We start from the raw sequence: 16,203 nt of genomic DNA, 5'->3' as shown, positions 1-16,203 counted from the left end.
TCAGGGCAAAGCCTCTGCTTTGTCCCGTGGGCTTGTTAGGAGAATATATTTGGCAAATGTCCATTTGGTCACTTGGCTTTGCAGTGTTGTTACACCAAGCAGTGCTGCATATGGCCTAAAAAAAGGAGTTGTGATACAGGAGTATTTTGGAGAGCTGCTAAAAACCCCAGGAGCAAGCACAACTAAATAACTGTCCTGGAAATGAACTTCCAAGAACCAGGTCGTGGCAGCAGCAGGTTGAATGAATCCTGGTGCAGCAGGGGTGGAAGCTTGATCACACAAGGTAACCAGCCTTGCTCCTGGCACTCATGAGCCATTGTGGGAATCGGTGCTCAGCGTTCCTAGAAGAGAACAGAAGAGGGTCAGTCCAGGGGATTTCGGGGTTTTCCTAGACGCCTTAATGCTTTTCTTTTGAGAATGAGTTGATTTTTGGTTTTAAAACTGGTGTCTTGAAGGAGCATGCTGGCCACAGGCAGGAGCTGGATGCAGTGGGAAGCAGAGCTCCTGGGGCAGCAGCAGCTGTTCCCTGGCACTTCAAGTCGTAAATTCAAGCACTCGGAAATTGGGTGGACATGTCCCATATTTAGGTTATGAGCTTTTCCTTAGCTGCAGGAAGCAAGGCAAAACTACGCAGGCATTTCCTGGCCTTTGACTTTCCAGATTTCACACTTTTATACAGAGTTTCTAGGTGGCGAAAACTTCTTAGGAGGCTTGTGTTCATTTGTTTTTCTGAAGCAAAACGCAAAGTTCTCCCCCATGCAAGGAGTCACATTGGCTGTGAAGCCGGGCTCTCATGGGAAACGTAGCCTGCAGCAGCTTTTTTCATCCTCAGAAGAGGTGCAGCAGCGACTCTTTGTGAATCCGCCGCTCTCGGGGCGTGACTGAAGCGCCTTGCCAGCAGGCTGCACGGCTCTTGCTGTTGCCACCCAGCAGTTCTGGGCTGTGTCCCGTGTCCCACAGAGCAGGACGTGACCGCAATTGCAGACGGAGCCCTCGGCTGCTTACCCCAGCCTGTGCTGCTGCCCGGCTCCTCTGCTCATTCGCATGGGTTTGGGTTGGGTTTCCTGCCCCCGCCTTAAAACAGTTTAGGAGGTAAAAAGGCTTCACAGCTTATAACTTTGGAGCCACCGAGAACGTACCTTGTATGAGGGAATGGCAGGTGTCCTCATGGAGGTGTTGCTACAAAACTCTCGCTGTTCCCAGCAACATGTTGGCTGCTGCCGGTTACTGCTTTGGTTTTAAGTAATGTCAGGAGGCTGCGACTCTGCGATTAGGTGCCTCTTACGAGAGGCCACACGTATATAGGACAGTATATAATATAAACAGATATGCACATTCAAGCAGACCCTTTTCTCATCAGGTTATAACATAAGATGAGATTTTTGTTTGGTTGGTTTTTAGGTTTTTAAGTCTGAAGTCATTTTTACCTCCATATCTGGAAGTAAAAAAGCTCCTACGTGGTATTAAAGTAGCTAAAAGGACTTACTCCAGAGTACCCACAGGTCACGGGTACGCTTCGGAAATATGTGGCTGGGTGAGCTTTTGATGACCCATCCTTCTGGCCATCTTATAACCCTGCATGATGAGATGTTCCCAGCCTGAGGGGTGCCCAAAGGTGTCTCTTTATCAGCTGTGTGAAAGTACAGGCCTTATTTAAAAACAAAATAAAATGGAATGTGCACAGACCTGAACTGCAATATCGCTCAAACTTTGTATGCAGAGGTAACACAAGGAGCACCAGCACTGAGCTCTCGGAGCACTTTCCCACCAATTTTTAGGGAGCAGCCTTCAAGGAAGCTCTTCCTTCTCCAGACGGCCCCTTCAGACCTCCTTCATCCCTTGGCATGCTGGTAGACGAGAGGGGCTGCCTTGCAGCTGGGTGGTTACTTTGCGTCCCCCTTCTCTTATTGCTTGAGGTTATGGGCCTGCTCCCACGAAGATCACTCGCAGTATGTGCCTGGCTGGGCACCTCAGTACTCTTGCGTACTCTCGTTTGGGGGAACCTTAACCCGATTCTTTCAACTGTAGGACTATTATTCATCTTCCTAGTAATTTTGTGGTCATGCTACTCTTCCCCTTTGCACGTGAGGTTTCCCCAACTGCTTTAAAGGGACTTCTCACCCTGTCCTCATCCACCCAAGTGCTCCCTTGGGTCAGGAAGGTGCCGGAGAAGCACTTGTGCTCGGTTTCCTCCCTGCCTTCCACGCTGCGCCTGGGGGGTTGTATGGAGGCGTGTGTGGAGACCTGAAGGGTGGCAATACTGGTCAGCTGACACACGCCGTGCTTTTCCCTGTCTATCCCCTCTGGGATGGAGAGAGTAGTACATCTGCTGGTAGCACCATGCTTTGCTTTATGCTTAGAAATAAGCCTGTCCCACCAGGCTGGGGACCCGCTGCTGCTCCTTTCTGTCTGCAGCAGGAAGGTAGCAATGTAACAGGCAGGGCTCCAGGTCAGGAAGGCGTGACCAGAGCTACACTTAACCACATTTTTCACTTCAAAACAGAAAGAAAAAGATTTCTTTTGCTCTTGGGATACTCGAGGACCCGTGAAGGAGCCCCAAAGAGTTGGGGGTGGGGAGGGTAAGGGATGTGTGAGAGATTGCAAATGCACAGTGAGCGGGGGGATAGTGGGAGCATGCCAATGGATAGGCAGGAACGGCGTGGGGGCTCCCCAAAGTGACGCACATGTAGGACATAGCTGCAACACGGAGGGTCCTAAGGAGAAGGGTGGAGAAATGTCTAAGCAAGGATGCTGGGAGCTGGAGGAGTGTGGGGCAGAGAGGGGCTGGGAAAGGAGGAAGGATGGAGATGGGAGAGCAGATGGAGAAGTGAATCACAGCTGGAGGCTTCTCCACATGGTCCTGGGTGTCTGGTGACAAATCTTGCCCAAACCTGGAAAAGCTTCTTTTCTGAAAGCTGTAAAGGAGGATGAAAAACACAGGGGACCTCAGCTTTAAAATATTGGTAGCGGGGAGAGGAAGGAGAAGAGGTTGACTCGTAGATCACGTCTGGATTTTTTTGGTAGGTAGGAGTGAATTGACTTACTTTCTAGGCTCAGAGATGGATGATGTGGTAGTGAATGTATTCTTGAGATAAAAAGGAAGAGGAAGGACTGGGATTAAATAAACACAGCCTGAAGGATGAGTGCTAGAGACCAGCACAAAATCCAAGCAGAAGAAGTAAGCTGGAGGAGACAGCCTGACTGGTGTCTCTTGTTTGGGATGTGGCGTGAGATGGAATTTGGGCCCTTATGTATATACGTGAGACCCTCCAAGCGCAATTTTCAGGGTGCTACTGAGACAGGGTCTGAACGTGAGCCCAGCTCTGCTGTATTAGAGTAGCTGTGCGGGGGGCTGGTGTCGGCATGTGCCCTCTGTTTCCCCTCCAAAGCCCCACAGCGTCGCACAGGCCAGCGGAGGGGGTCCCTGCGGGGAGGCATCCACACCCTGCTCTGACCCTGCGGCACGAGAGGAGGACCGTGGCCTGGAGCCACTCCTGCGTCACCAGCCGCGTTTCTCCCGCCACCAAGTTTTCTGAGGAACTTTTTTCTCTTCAAAGCCATGTCTATCCAACCCAATCCGGCTCGCTTGCATGAGCCCTGGCTGTGTGGTCTCCATGCATCCATGTTCTTTCCTGCTTTGTACGGTGGCCACCGTAGTTATAACTTCAGCCTTGGTTTCTTCATTATCTGAAGAGCTGAAATAATGTTTTACTTTGCCCTGTGTGTCCATAGACGCTTGAGAAAAAGGGGCTTAAAGTGTGTCAGAGGCACTAGGTGACTGGGGAAGAGACAAAATATTTCAGCAGCACCATAACAAATTAATTTACACAACTTTAATGGGAAGGGTATGGCTGTGCCTTGAAAGGTAATCCCGATGGCATCTTTTTATTATTGACTCAATGTAAATGAATGGGTTTAAAATTCAATATCCAGGTTTTCTGGATTTAATCTAGTACAGACTTTCAGTTGTGAAAAGTCCATAATTGTTCAGCGAAGCCAAATAGATTCTCCCTGCTGTATATTAAGGATACACACTTGCATTTTAAACTGCATACTGAAAAGAACTCAAAGAATGTCTTAATTTGGTGCTAATATATTATGAAAATTATTAAGACGCTTTTAAATGAACACTTCTTTAAAACAAACAATTGTTCCAGCTGTTTCCTTTTGCTTTTCTCTTGGCTTAGTGCCTCTCTCAACTTCCACCCTGATTTGTGTGTTGTCAGACTTCCATCTTGGTTTCCAGCGTAAATGATTTCCAGCTTTCCCTCCTCACCAGGCAGGCAGGAGCATCACTGAGACCCTTGGTGCTCCAGTTGCTCCTGAAACTGCTTGCAGGGCATCCAGCTTCACAAGCCGGGCACTCGAGTGCTGGAAAAAGGATTTCAGAGTTGCGCTAGTCCTGCAGATCGTCTGTAACAAATGTGAAATTTATTCAGTGCTGAAATATACCTGCCCAGCAAAGCTCGAGCGTTGTGTTTCACCCTGCTGACACTGACACTGCAGAAGGGGTATCTGGGATGCACTGGGCAAGGGAGAACAGTGGTGATTTGGGAGCCTGCAGAGGGGAGAGATTTCAGGCTGAGTTTTTCAAACTATCTAGCAAGGGAGGGGGAATGTAATGCAATAATATTTAGCTATCTTGCAAGGCACATCAGCTAATGACTTTTAAAGTATTTCCATTAAAAAGAACCCACAACCCTTAAATGTTATCCTTACTTATACATGAGGGAGCTGAACCATAAGGAGATGACAGGACTCCCTGGAGATAAGCAAACGCATTTTATAATGTAAGAAGGGCCAAGGAGCCCTGAAATGAAGCAGTGGGGGAGAGGGGGGGTGGATCAAAGTGTTAAAGTGGAACATTTGGAGTTGCCATTTCCCACATGGATGGTGCTGAGAAACGCATCGCAGCCAAGTGGCTCTGATGATGCCTCAGACCACATCCTAGAAAAAGGGACAGCGTGTAATTTCCTCGTGAGCAGCTGGGCCTTCTGACAGAGCAGAGGGAGCCGTACCCGATGTAAGACTTCAACAGACCCTTCATGACTCCAGCCCCAAGTGACGTTTTTCAAAACCGCGTCAGAAAGCCATCTCTTCCATGCTTGGGAAGTCCGACTCGCTGTAGAGCCAATGCCAAAAGAGAGTAACGCTCTCACACAACGCGATGTAACGTTTCAGTACTCTCGTCTCTGTCCTTCTTTCATTTATCTTTATTTGTAAAAGTTGTATAAAATGCCTTTTAAAATTGGTCTGGTGAAACGGGGAGGCTTTTCCAATGTTGACCAGGTTTCTGTATAGGAATAATGTAGAAGTAGTGAGATGTGGATACACAGCAAAGCAAATGAGCCACACTGCTAGGAAAGGCTGCCATCACATCATTGACATCATGAAACTGTGTAGTGATGTGACTTCATGTGTACTGCTGTCCATATGCTTTATTAAGGAACTTCAATATCATGGCGTAGTAACCAGCTTCTTCACAGTGGGAAAAAAAAATTTACAAAAGCTACACTTCAAAATTTGAAACGCTTTTACAAAGGAGGAAGGACAAATCAGATGCTGAAAACAGAAGCTGACAGCTTCATCTATTGCTACAGTATTACTTTGATACTGACCACTTCCAGACTCCAACCTTGCACAAGGTGCATCTATTTCTAGAATAACGAAGAACAGAAGATTAATAGCACCTACTGCTTTGAAGAAAACGTGATGCAGGTCTTAGAGTAAAGCAAAAAGGCCTGTAGTAGCGTTTAGGGCTACAGAGTGGTAGAAGAGTCTACTGTCTGTTGGACGAAGGGCGGTAGGCATGGTATTTTGTGGCAACACAGGGTGACTAGCTCAGCCTCCTGGTTTCAAGGACACATTATGTACGTACACTTAGATTGTAAGACATCAGTACTGCAGGAGAAGGAAAAGCACTTTGCTTATGTCAAAGTGACTGGAGGAAGGCAGGGATCTCTCCTGTAAGAAAATAATCAGTTCAAAATTGTCCCTTTCATAAAGGACTGGCCCTTTCGCATACCCCTGAGTCAGCAAAGTGAGCCAGATTCTTCCACGGTGTAGCTCAAAATCTCTGCCCAATTTACGGCAAAGACAGCGTTTGACTGCAATCTTTGACTCAACCTCAGTCGTGTGTGGCTTTCTTGCTGCTTCTGGCAAAGGAGCCAAAACCTGGAGCATGTGGGTGTGTGACTGCAAATGGTTCCTGTCAGGTTGCTGCAGCACTGTGTCCACTCAGCACAGCTCTAAAACAAAGCTGGGCAGGTGAAGTTACCAGTGATCAAACTAGACAGCCTGAAGGGGGGAAGGAGAAAAAAAGGGCTTTTATTTCAGCATACAGAGGCTGAAAGGCTTTCAGCTCGTGAACAATACTGACAATATAAAATTAAGGCTGCTGCGAGCGGTTCTTGGTCCCTGCCTTGAAAATAACCAAATTTAGTAAATTTATGCTTGTTGAGCGCATTTTCTTTTTTGAAGCAGTCAGCCAGCCAGCCACTGCAAATGCACCTGCAATACTATCTAAAAGGCAGCTGCTTTCATGGGATTATTCAAAAGCCTTCAGACCTCTTAGCCAACTGAGAGCTTTTCCTCACAGATTTTCCTATGGATCAGAAAAAGCATTCTCAAGACTTTGCTGTAATGGCTGGTAATGTCTCGGGTGTAAAATAAGGTGGGAGGGTTATTCCATCCGTTTCATTAAAGAACACGGTAAGCAGGGAGGGAGGGATACCAGGGCTCGGGTCCGTGCAAATGTGGTGTGGAGGAAACCTTGGCTCCATCTACTTGCCTTACCCAATGCCGGGCCTGTTACCAGTGGGCCAAGGCAGAAGGGGAAGAAACAGCTGAAGCCCTGTCTGAGGCTCTTGCTTGTTTCTGTCCAGCCTCTCCTACCGTAGCTGTTTCCTGGGAGTTCAGAGCAGCCCTGGTAAAATGCTGTCTACTAAAACAAAATCTTTTGTCAGAATACTTAGAGGTGCAAAACTCAATTTGCCTCAATAATTCCATAATACTCTGGAATCAGAAAATGTAGTTTATGGAGGAAGCCCTCCTGCATCATCTAAGCTATTTCTCATGTGACTAGCCATGCCTTCCAGTAAGGCGCTTTCTATTCTTGGTTCTGGATATAGCACCGACAGTTAAAACAGAGGTAAGGTTGCTTCAGAGTGGTATGGCACTTCTGTTGGAACATAGGAATAGGACACTTGTGAGCCTTCTTTTCCCCCCATTCACATCTTGTTTCTTCAACAAGGTCTGCAAGCTCAAGCTTGCTGTAGCATGGAGGTACTGCTCAAAAAGTGACTTGACCCTCTGTAGGTGCAGGTGACCCAGAGAAGAAGTGGGTGTTGCCTGCTGTGCTGAATCATGTTCCTGTGTTCCTGAATTTATTTAAAACACTTAAGTCATGAAATCACAGTTCTGCCCAAGCCTTCTTCCAAAACACTGCTATGTTGAACTTCCTAGACATGCTATGCTTGTCCTCAAAGGAGGGAAACCCTTTCCAGAATTCAGCTTCCTGAAACATGTACTATACAGATAAAGACGTGGAACAGTGTAACTTTGTGAGGGGATAAAGGGGATAACTTTGCTACCTGCTTACAATCATTAAAACAGCAATACCTATCTTTTTTTTTTTTTTTTTTAAATGCTAAGTCTTCCAGTACAAAAACCCAGAACTTTTTATAGCATTACAGAGCTTTGATCCTATGGCACAAAGACCTGCTTCTGTGCACTATGTTTTTAGATTTTCTTTTTCCATTGCAATGATGACCAGATGGGAAAAAGTTACGCAGACAACGATGTAGCATAATCTTACAGCAGTTCTATTGCTATGAACTGTGAAAACTATGACCAAAGACAGGGCAAACGCAAGTGAACGATGGGGGGATTTCTCCTTTCTCCTTTCCTCCACCTCTAAACCTGGATGGGAAAAGGCAGTATCTTACAAAAGACAGTGTCAAGCACTATACCTAGCATATAAAACAAAGCAGATGATTGGACAGATCACTGCAAAGGAATTCCTAAGCCAAATTTTCAAAAATATACAAACCCTTTAAAAAATAATCGGTATACAATCACAATGCAAAAGGAACATAAAGGGACTTTTTCTGAATTCCACATATTCTGGCCACCCTTCCCTCCCGCCCCACCCCTCATAAGTCCATTTTTGCAAGTTCTGGGAAGTCTGGTTTTTACATCCTCAGTTGCACAGAGGAAGTGAATGGTGTGCTAATAGTGTTAATTTATGAGATCCTGGAGCTCCTCATCAGTCAGCTCATTGACTGCCATGATCTTTTCCAAGTGCTCCATATATCGGGCATGGTCTTGCAAAAAGTGTGGTACCCTCATGTTCTCAATCACAGCTAAGCCTTTCAGGCGGTCCACATCCTCGTACGAGATCTGCAAGGAACGACATGGATTAGTTTCACACTATGGCCCTGTTACTTCTTGGCTGCAGCTCTAAATTCTCTCTTGTAGATAAGAAAAGATTTCAGAGCAGGGGGATTTAAAAGCTTGTAAGAATCCTTTGAAAACATGAGTAACTGTGTGCCTCAGTGGAAGATGCAAAAAAAAAAAAAAAAAAAGTAATTTTAGCAAATGCCTCCATACTTCCTGATTCTGCTTTTGATTCAATCAGTTTTGATTCAATCAGTGAACAGACTCATAGGAACCTGAATGAGAATGACCTACAGCAGCTGCAGGAATAGAGGGAAAGAATGGAGCACATGTAAGTATTTAAATTTCTTCTCAAAGAGGTGGAAAGATTGACAGGAGAATGGAGAAAACACTGTGCCAAAGACTGAGGGACTAGGAAGGGAGTGCAGGACAGGCATGGCACAGGAAGCAAGCAGGCTCCTGTGGCTCCAGCAGGCTGGAGCAGGCTCCAGCTTTGGGAAAGGCATGGTACCAGCTGACCTGAACTCTGATGTTTTCATTTTTGCTAGAAAATGTGCTTATGCAAAATTAAATTAAAATGCACCTCTAGAAACTAACTACAGCAGGCTCAGTCCTTAAGCATACCTATTTTTTTTCCCCATTGAATAGCAGGGCAGAGATTGGGTTTGCGTCTTGGGATCAGAGCCTTCTGGGTGGAGGTGTGACACTCTCAAACTTTTTTCTACTACAGCTACTACAGGGCCTACTACTTTTTTTCTAATGAAAGCTGAGATTTTTCTCCATAGTCCTATGATTCTATGAGCTAGGACTTCAAGTCTTGAGCTCACAGTAGCTCAAGGTGCTGTGAATGATGGTCCGGAAAGGATGAATGCTTTGGCTGTCCAATAGCTACACAAACTGTCCTGCAAGCACTGAGCTTGCTTGGGCAGCTATCCAGTGTGATGAAATTTATGTGGTTGCCGCTTTGTCTACAAGCTGTGTGTTCTGGGCACCCTACAGACAGAAGCATATGTACTGGCAAAAAACACAAGCCTGGCTGTGCTTACTAACTGGCACAACCTATTTCCTCACAGCAGGTTTGTGCCAGGCGGCTTGAGAGTGGAGCCTGCTCTGTGCAACCTTTTTACCCCATGTTTCTTCTAAGGAGCTGAGCACTGTGCAGTCAGGGCTCCTTGGAAACAGCCTGCCCTCTTAGCAGGTGATGGTTCCTATTTGGAAAAGATTAAAGTAAGCATGGATGGTCCACTGATGTGTAAGGGACATGGAAGGGCTGATTGGAAAGATAGGATCTAATCCAGATTGCTAAACGTTATCCATAGAGGCAGTCAGACATGGGGGTGCATATCTCTGATGATAATGGGAACAAAGTCTGTGAAGAGAATGAATTTGCATCTGAGTACACATGTAATCTTTTCTATCTGCAATGACAAGATGCATCCTGATTTAAGAAATGAATGTACACCCATGCCCAGGCTTGCTCAAGTCAGTAAGATATCACTGTTTGAAGATGGTGTGGCATTACACCTGATTAACATACTTAGAAGTAGATACAGAGGAGCTATACGAAATCATACCATCTCCTCTCAGTCTGGAGACAGAGCACCAAATGAGATTAAATACTGACCTTCTCTCCTGTGCCAGCTTGAAATTCTACCTCTTTTTCTCCCAAACAAAGGAAAGAAAAAGGACCCTTTCCCCCTCATATTTATGTTCAGGGGTTTCTGTTACTGCTGCAGCCAAGGAACAAGTATCTGTGAGCTGAGCTATGGTCTGAATGGGATGTATTTCCCCAGTTGTTGCAATTGCTAAAAAATGACAAAAGTTGACATTCTGAGGAGATCAAAAACATAATCTCATCGTACTGTGGCAACAGGTTGTCTTCCTTACCACATGTAATTAAAATTATTGAACAGGTAAAAAAGACTGAGGCTAAAACGGGCTTACTTAGGCTCTTTGTAATGTGTGCACATTCTTGGGAACCATAATAGTACGTGACATTTTGCTGCTTTTGCTTTTTAAACCATTGTAGTTCTGCTATGCTGAAGTGCACCCAATATCTGCATTCTATGTCTCTTCTTTAATATTACTTGCATGCGATTACTACATGAACGTTTTGCAGTGCTTCCCATATTCCATTCTTTACGGCAAAGTTTTAAAACTGCTCCGTCCCAAAGGCATCTTTTCTCAGGCTTCAGGCTCTTTCCTTGGTTACATCCAGGTATGCTGAACAGCTTGCACAAGTGCACAAGTAGTGTTCTGGTTCCACACATTGCTCTCTTCTACACTGTAAGTAATGTCAGAAGTGTTAGGAAGGCACGGCTGCCTCCTTCAGCCAGATCTCTAGCACTCAGATGAGAACAGAAGACACAGAAACTTCAGCATGGCTCTGTCTTAAATACATTCACATAAGAAAGCAGTGCTCTGATTTCACAACTGTGTTAACTACCTACTAAAGCACAGAAGCAATTTGCTGTCAACGGTATAGTTGAGTGCTTTTGTTTCCTTTTATGTTCATACCTTTATTGTATTTGCAATAAAAACATGCCTAAGGTAGGCATGCTGAGAAAGGTGAGCTCACTTGGTACAATACAAGAACACGGAGAATCTTCAAAAGGCAATGAAAATTTTCCCACTAAATGCTGGGCTTCCCTATGTTTAAATCCTGTGCTTTCTCTTCTAACCTGGAAGACATGCCAGCTGAGCTTAATACTCCCTTTGGAACAACCTGATCCTCCTATTCCACCCTAAACAAACAAATGAATCACTCTTTAGAGTGGTGATAAAACCATAATAACCACAGGGTAGATCTCAGGGTGAGCTTCATATTCTTCAACGGTCAGAGAACATTCTTTTTTCTAAGACTATATGGAGATATTGGAGCGGGTCCAGTGAAGGGCCACTAAGATGATTACGGCACTGGAGCATCTGAACATATGAGGAAAGGCTGAGAGGGCTGGGACTGTTCAGCCTGGAGAAGAGAAGGCTCAGGGGGATCCTACCAGTGTGTATAAATACCTGATGGGAATGAATGATGAGGGAGTCAGACTCTTCTCAGCAGTGCCCATTGGCAGGGCATGAGGCAACGGGCACCAGTTAAAAAGCACAAAATTCCATCTGAACACAAAATGTCTTTTTTTCCTGTGAGGGTGGTACAACACTGGCACAGGCTGCCCGGAGAGGTTGTGGAGTCTCTATCAGTGGAGATATTCAAAGCCCAACTGGACATGGTCCTGGGCAACCTGCTCTAGCTGACCCTGCTTAAGCACAGAGGTTGGACTAGATGATCTTGAGAGGTCCCTGCAGACCTCAACTGATCTGTGATGCTGAGAGCAGGCACTGGTCTTACGCACAAATTTCCAGCGTGATTGCAGAAGATGTGTGCAGCAAAAACATTCAGTGTAGACTTTGAGATCCCTTGATTTTAGAAGTTCTAAAGTCAAACACTTATAAATAATCATACTGCTAGAATTAAATTGCTTGTAGACCATTAATGTGGATGCATTGCCATGTGGATTATAGTGGAATCTGTAATTATATGAGGAATGACTTATTACGTTTTTGAAGTGGCTTGACAATCCTGCAGACTCACTGAAGAGAGAAAGGGATAAAGCAGTGCAGGAACAGTATGTGTTCAGTAGCATAGCAGGCAGAAGCGGTGTGGAGTTAAGCAGGCTTAAAGCAAAAGGAAGTTTCAGAGAATAAAGTTGCAGAGACTTATTTGACAGTGTGATTTTATTTTCAGAGCTTCCTAACTTGGTTCAGTTACCTAAATAGCTCTGCTCACCAATATGGATGTTTCTGACACTAAAGGCAAAACTTCTTAAATGTGGACCAAAACCCTCTATCATAATATGCCACTTCCCTTTATCACTCATTGATTGCCCAACAGGCAGAAATGTTGGTATACCAGCTCCAAATGCAAGCATAACAACATCAATTTGAATCCTGGTTTACGTGAGTATGAACCCTGCTTTATGAACTGTGGAAACTTAGCAATCCAATGATTTGGTTCAGGAAGTGTGACAAAGTTTCTGCACTTCTTAGTATGATTTTGAGAACAAACAAGCAATGACAGTCAGAATGGACATAAAACATGTTCTGTGAATGTAGAAATACCATGTATTCTGGGGAAAAAAAAACCCTCTGATTTTTTAAAAACATCGGAGGTGACATCAGTGAGAGGAATTTGAGATGAAAAACTCTTTGTGGTGGAAGGGGATGTGTTAGCATCAAATGGTTAATTATGTTTTCTGCTAGGACCACCACTTTATCTAGCACCTGTCCCGCTTGCCCAAGACAGTCCATTGTACTGCAAGTCAGGTAGTACCCTGTAAAGGGAGGAAAGGAAAATCTGAAAAAATATGACCATAAAATCTTAATCTGATAAGTGAGGAATGAGGAAAAGCTGGTAGAAATTTTTAGGACCTCAAAATATTTGTAACTTGCACTGTGTAATACAAGGCACTGTACAGAACAGAGATTTCTAGATCAAAGTAAACCAGAGCATAGTGACTCATAGCTCTTTACAGGCAGGCTTGCTGAAATGATAAAACTGTACCCTTTGGTAAGAATGAGTCCACTCACCTTTCCAAGGGCTGTCAGAAGATGGAAATCAATGGACTCCCTGTATCTCAGGATTCGGAGGATGCCATCCAAGTATACCTGGTCCTTATTGAAACAGCCTAAAAGGAATCAAGATACATTGCAGTCTGTCAGGGTTTATTCAAGGCATATTCTCAGAAGCCATTATGAGCAGAACAATTTTATTTTTAAAAATTAGGTATTTATATCCCAGACTTTGAAAACCTTCCCAAAAACTAACTAGAAGGCTAAACCCACTAGCCAGAGAAAGAAATCAAACACAGAAGATGGTGTCTGTGAATAACCACAGCAACATTACATCTCTTGTAATAGACATGAAAGGAGGTCCACGTGGAGTATGAACTTTTTCATGGTTTTGCCATTTACATTCTAACTTCCAACAAAAAAAAATCCATTACTGATTCAGTTTGGAAGTCTCACGGACCTGCATTTTCAGCCTTGTTTTCAAAAGCAGAAATGCTGCTGCCTCATTTCAGAAAGTACGGAGTCCCATTTCTCCCTTTTGCAAAGGTTTTACTGTGTGACATGATGAAGGAGAATTGTGCATGTTCTGAAAACCTCCCTGAAGTACAAAAATAGAGAAGACAAGTAGGGAACGCACCTGGTTGTGATGTGTCAGTCCACCCTCTCTTGGCTCGTACACAGTAATCCCACCTAGTATTGGGGTCCTTGACAAATTTCCCCACATCCTGGAAAAGCTGACTGAAGGACATTTGGCTAGCCTGATACACTGTGTAGTAGAGCAGGGCAGCTCTCCAAAGAAAAGGGTCTTTGCGGAACAGAACACTGTGAATGCTCGCTAGCCCCTCTTCTGTAGGGTTGATTGGTTTTAACCCATGTTTTCTACGTCCATTCCAGTTGCACCAAGGCTGGCTGTTGTTGTTAAAACCCCGAAAATAGTGAGTCCCTGAAAAGACAGGAATATGGCACTTAGAACAGTAGCATCTAATGATTAAAAAAAAAATTATAAAATATGGAAGCAGATGCCCATTTCAGAGCTCTGAACTGATAGGACTGGGCACTGGGAAAAGTGCCAATTGTAGCCTTGTCTACAACAGAGAATTTTGTCAGAGGTAGACACACGGTGCAATTATTCATTTGCTGACTGTAAGTGGGTCTCCCCAAAATGCCTAAGAAGTACAAATGTCAGCAGGACTTGAGTTGCCTAATACATGGAAAAGAATTTTCAAAAGCGTTTTGCTGAATGCCTCTAGCATAGGCTAGGCATTGTAGCAAACAGAAGGAAGAAGAATCAAAGTAAGGGGGCAGAAATGTTGCCTCTTGAAGGCAATTAAACAGCCCTACACTTGATGAGGCTATGTCCCCTTATAATGTGAGTAACAGTGGTTCAAGGCAATTGCAGGGCTTATTCTTCAGTTGAAATTCAGGCACTAGCCAAGTTTATCCAGTTTTGATGTACTTAATTAAAACAGATTCACTGAAAAGTTTGTAGAAATTTTCAACAGGGCTGGGCCAACCTTGTATAATGCAAAATCAAGGCAATCTTACACCTGTTTAGGGGTTGCTGGGTAAATTCTTCATACCTAAAGCATGCCTAAATTTGGAAGCAGTGCGGCATAACAGAAGCAGATTTGTAAAGTGAAATGGATGGTGCTGAGGCTGAACGGTCACACTATTTTTGTTTCCCTTTTTTTTTTTTTACTCCAGACTAGCTCTAGCTCTAAATTGCTCTCATGAGCAAAATGTCCCTGAGCAGTGACAGCACAGAAAGTATGCTGTGGACCATAGCCTCTGGGCTAGCGTCATCTGAAAGGATTACACTTTGCCTGCTCCAAGATTCCTTTGGCATGTGACCCTCAGTGCAGTAAGTGGGACTAGCTGGTAGACTCACTTCAAAATCTCGCTCCTGATCTGACCTAAAATGCTAATGTACATGAACCCTAGGAATCCTCAAGTGGATTATCTTCCTTTTACTGCACACTGCAGTGATAAATAGGTTTCTCCTTCCCTTTAGCACACCTACAGCATAGGTTCTGTAGACAGTGACATTCCCTCCTTCTGTGTATGTACAGTGCCTGGCCCATCATTGCAAAATAAGTACGAATGCATGCAAGTACTCCCCTTTGCCTGAAGAACCGATGTCATGCTCATACCAATTTCATGTCTCAGCATCCCTTCCAGCCAGTGCTCTCGTGCAGTGGAGATATTGATAGTGAGAGTGGGGCGGCCATTCACCACTGTCATTGAGGCTCGAGACAGCAGGTCCTCCGTGAGATGGACCACAATCTGAAGATGAGAGAGTTCAGGTAGCAAAGAGCTCTCTTCTCACTCGTGCTCCTCCTTTTTCCTTTGGCCCTTCCATTATTTCATCTCTCTTTGGTCCTTTGCCCTTCACAACTCTTTCTTGCTACCAGCAATCACCTATGAGAGACACTTCTGACTCCACTGAGCTTTCCTAGTCACCTGTGCTGCTGGCAAAACCTCAGACTTTAGTGGGACTCAGCATGAGGGTTAAGATAGACAGACATGAGACTGCAAAATTTAATATGGTAACACTGACTAGATTTGAGGGCAGGGAGCAATATGCAGAGTAAATTAGAGAAAATTCCATTTTTTGAACTGTGTCTAATTATCTTGGTATTACTGAGAACTGAAAAATATTAAATAAGCACACATAAATTGACTAGGTATCTATATACCTAACTGTCTTAAACCTTTTTAGTTGCAATTCTAAAGCCACATGCATGAGAGGGGGAAGCACTGTGTGCTTTGTTTCCTGATACATGATGCAGACTTGAAATATTATTAAAATACTGGTATTGTTTTGGTTTGTTTACGACAGGAATGTAGTTCTTATTTTCCTGTTTTCTCTTGGAAAATTGGTAATCAAAACAAAAAATGCCAGAGAAGGAAATTAATGCATATTGATATGTTTTGTTATTTGAGTTTAAAAAGACTTTTTAAACAAGTGACTGGGAGGGAGAAGGGAAACTCTCTTTGTTGAAGACTAAGCACCTTTCCCTCTTCATGTAATGCCTAAAGAAACAGTACTGCTCAGAAGAATACAAGGAAGAATACCTACAAGAGAGATAATTTTTTTTAATATCAAAGTTAACAAAAAAGGACCCAGGGATCAAAGGCATTAACATGACACTTGCCTGTATTCAAAACCCACCATTCAGCTTCAAGTTCAACAGCAAACAACCAGTCCCATAAAACTCGTATTTAAGACGCAGGAAAGAT

At 44.2% G+C, this 16,203-nt stretch overlaps 1 protein-coding gene across 2 annotated transcripts in view; it reads right to left on the bottom strand.

Moving 5' to 3' along the window:
* Nucleotides 1-8,238: 8,238 nt before the first annotated feature.
* MATCAP2 (microtubule associated tyrosine carboxypeptidase 2) overlaps nucleotides 8,239-16,203 on the bottom strand; it is a 28,140-nt gene continuing 20,175 nt past the window's right edge. For both annotated transcript variants that reach the window (XM_075705385.1, XM_075705386.1), the window contains 4 exons: nucleotides 15,114-15,246; nucleotides 13,601-13,906; nucleotides 12,982-13,079; nucleotides 8,239-8,400 (listed from right to left, as the gene is read on the bottom strand). In XM_075705385.1, the coding sequence (XP_075561500.1) occupies nucleotides 8,239-8,400; nucleotides 12,982-13,079; nucleotides 13,601-13,906; nucleotides 15,114-15,246 (699 nt within the window). The remainder of the gene's footprint in view (nucleotides 8,401-12,981; nucleotides 13,080-13,600; nucleotides 13,907-15,113; nucleotides 15,247-16,203) is intronic.

This window comes from Pelecanus crispus, chromosome 2, assembly GCF_030463565.1.
Source record: "Pelecanus crispus isolate bPelCri1 chromosome 2, bPelCri1.pri, whole genome shotgun sequence".
Taxonomy (NCBI): Eukaryota; Metazoa; Chordata; class Aves; order Pelecaniformes; family Pelecanidae; genus Pelecanus; species Pelecanus crispus.
This window is presented reverse-complemented; position numbering and strand designations above follow the sequence as displayed.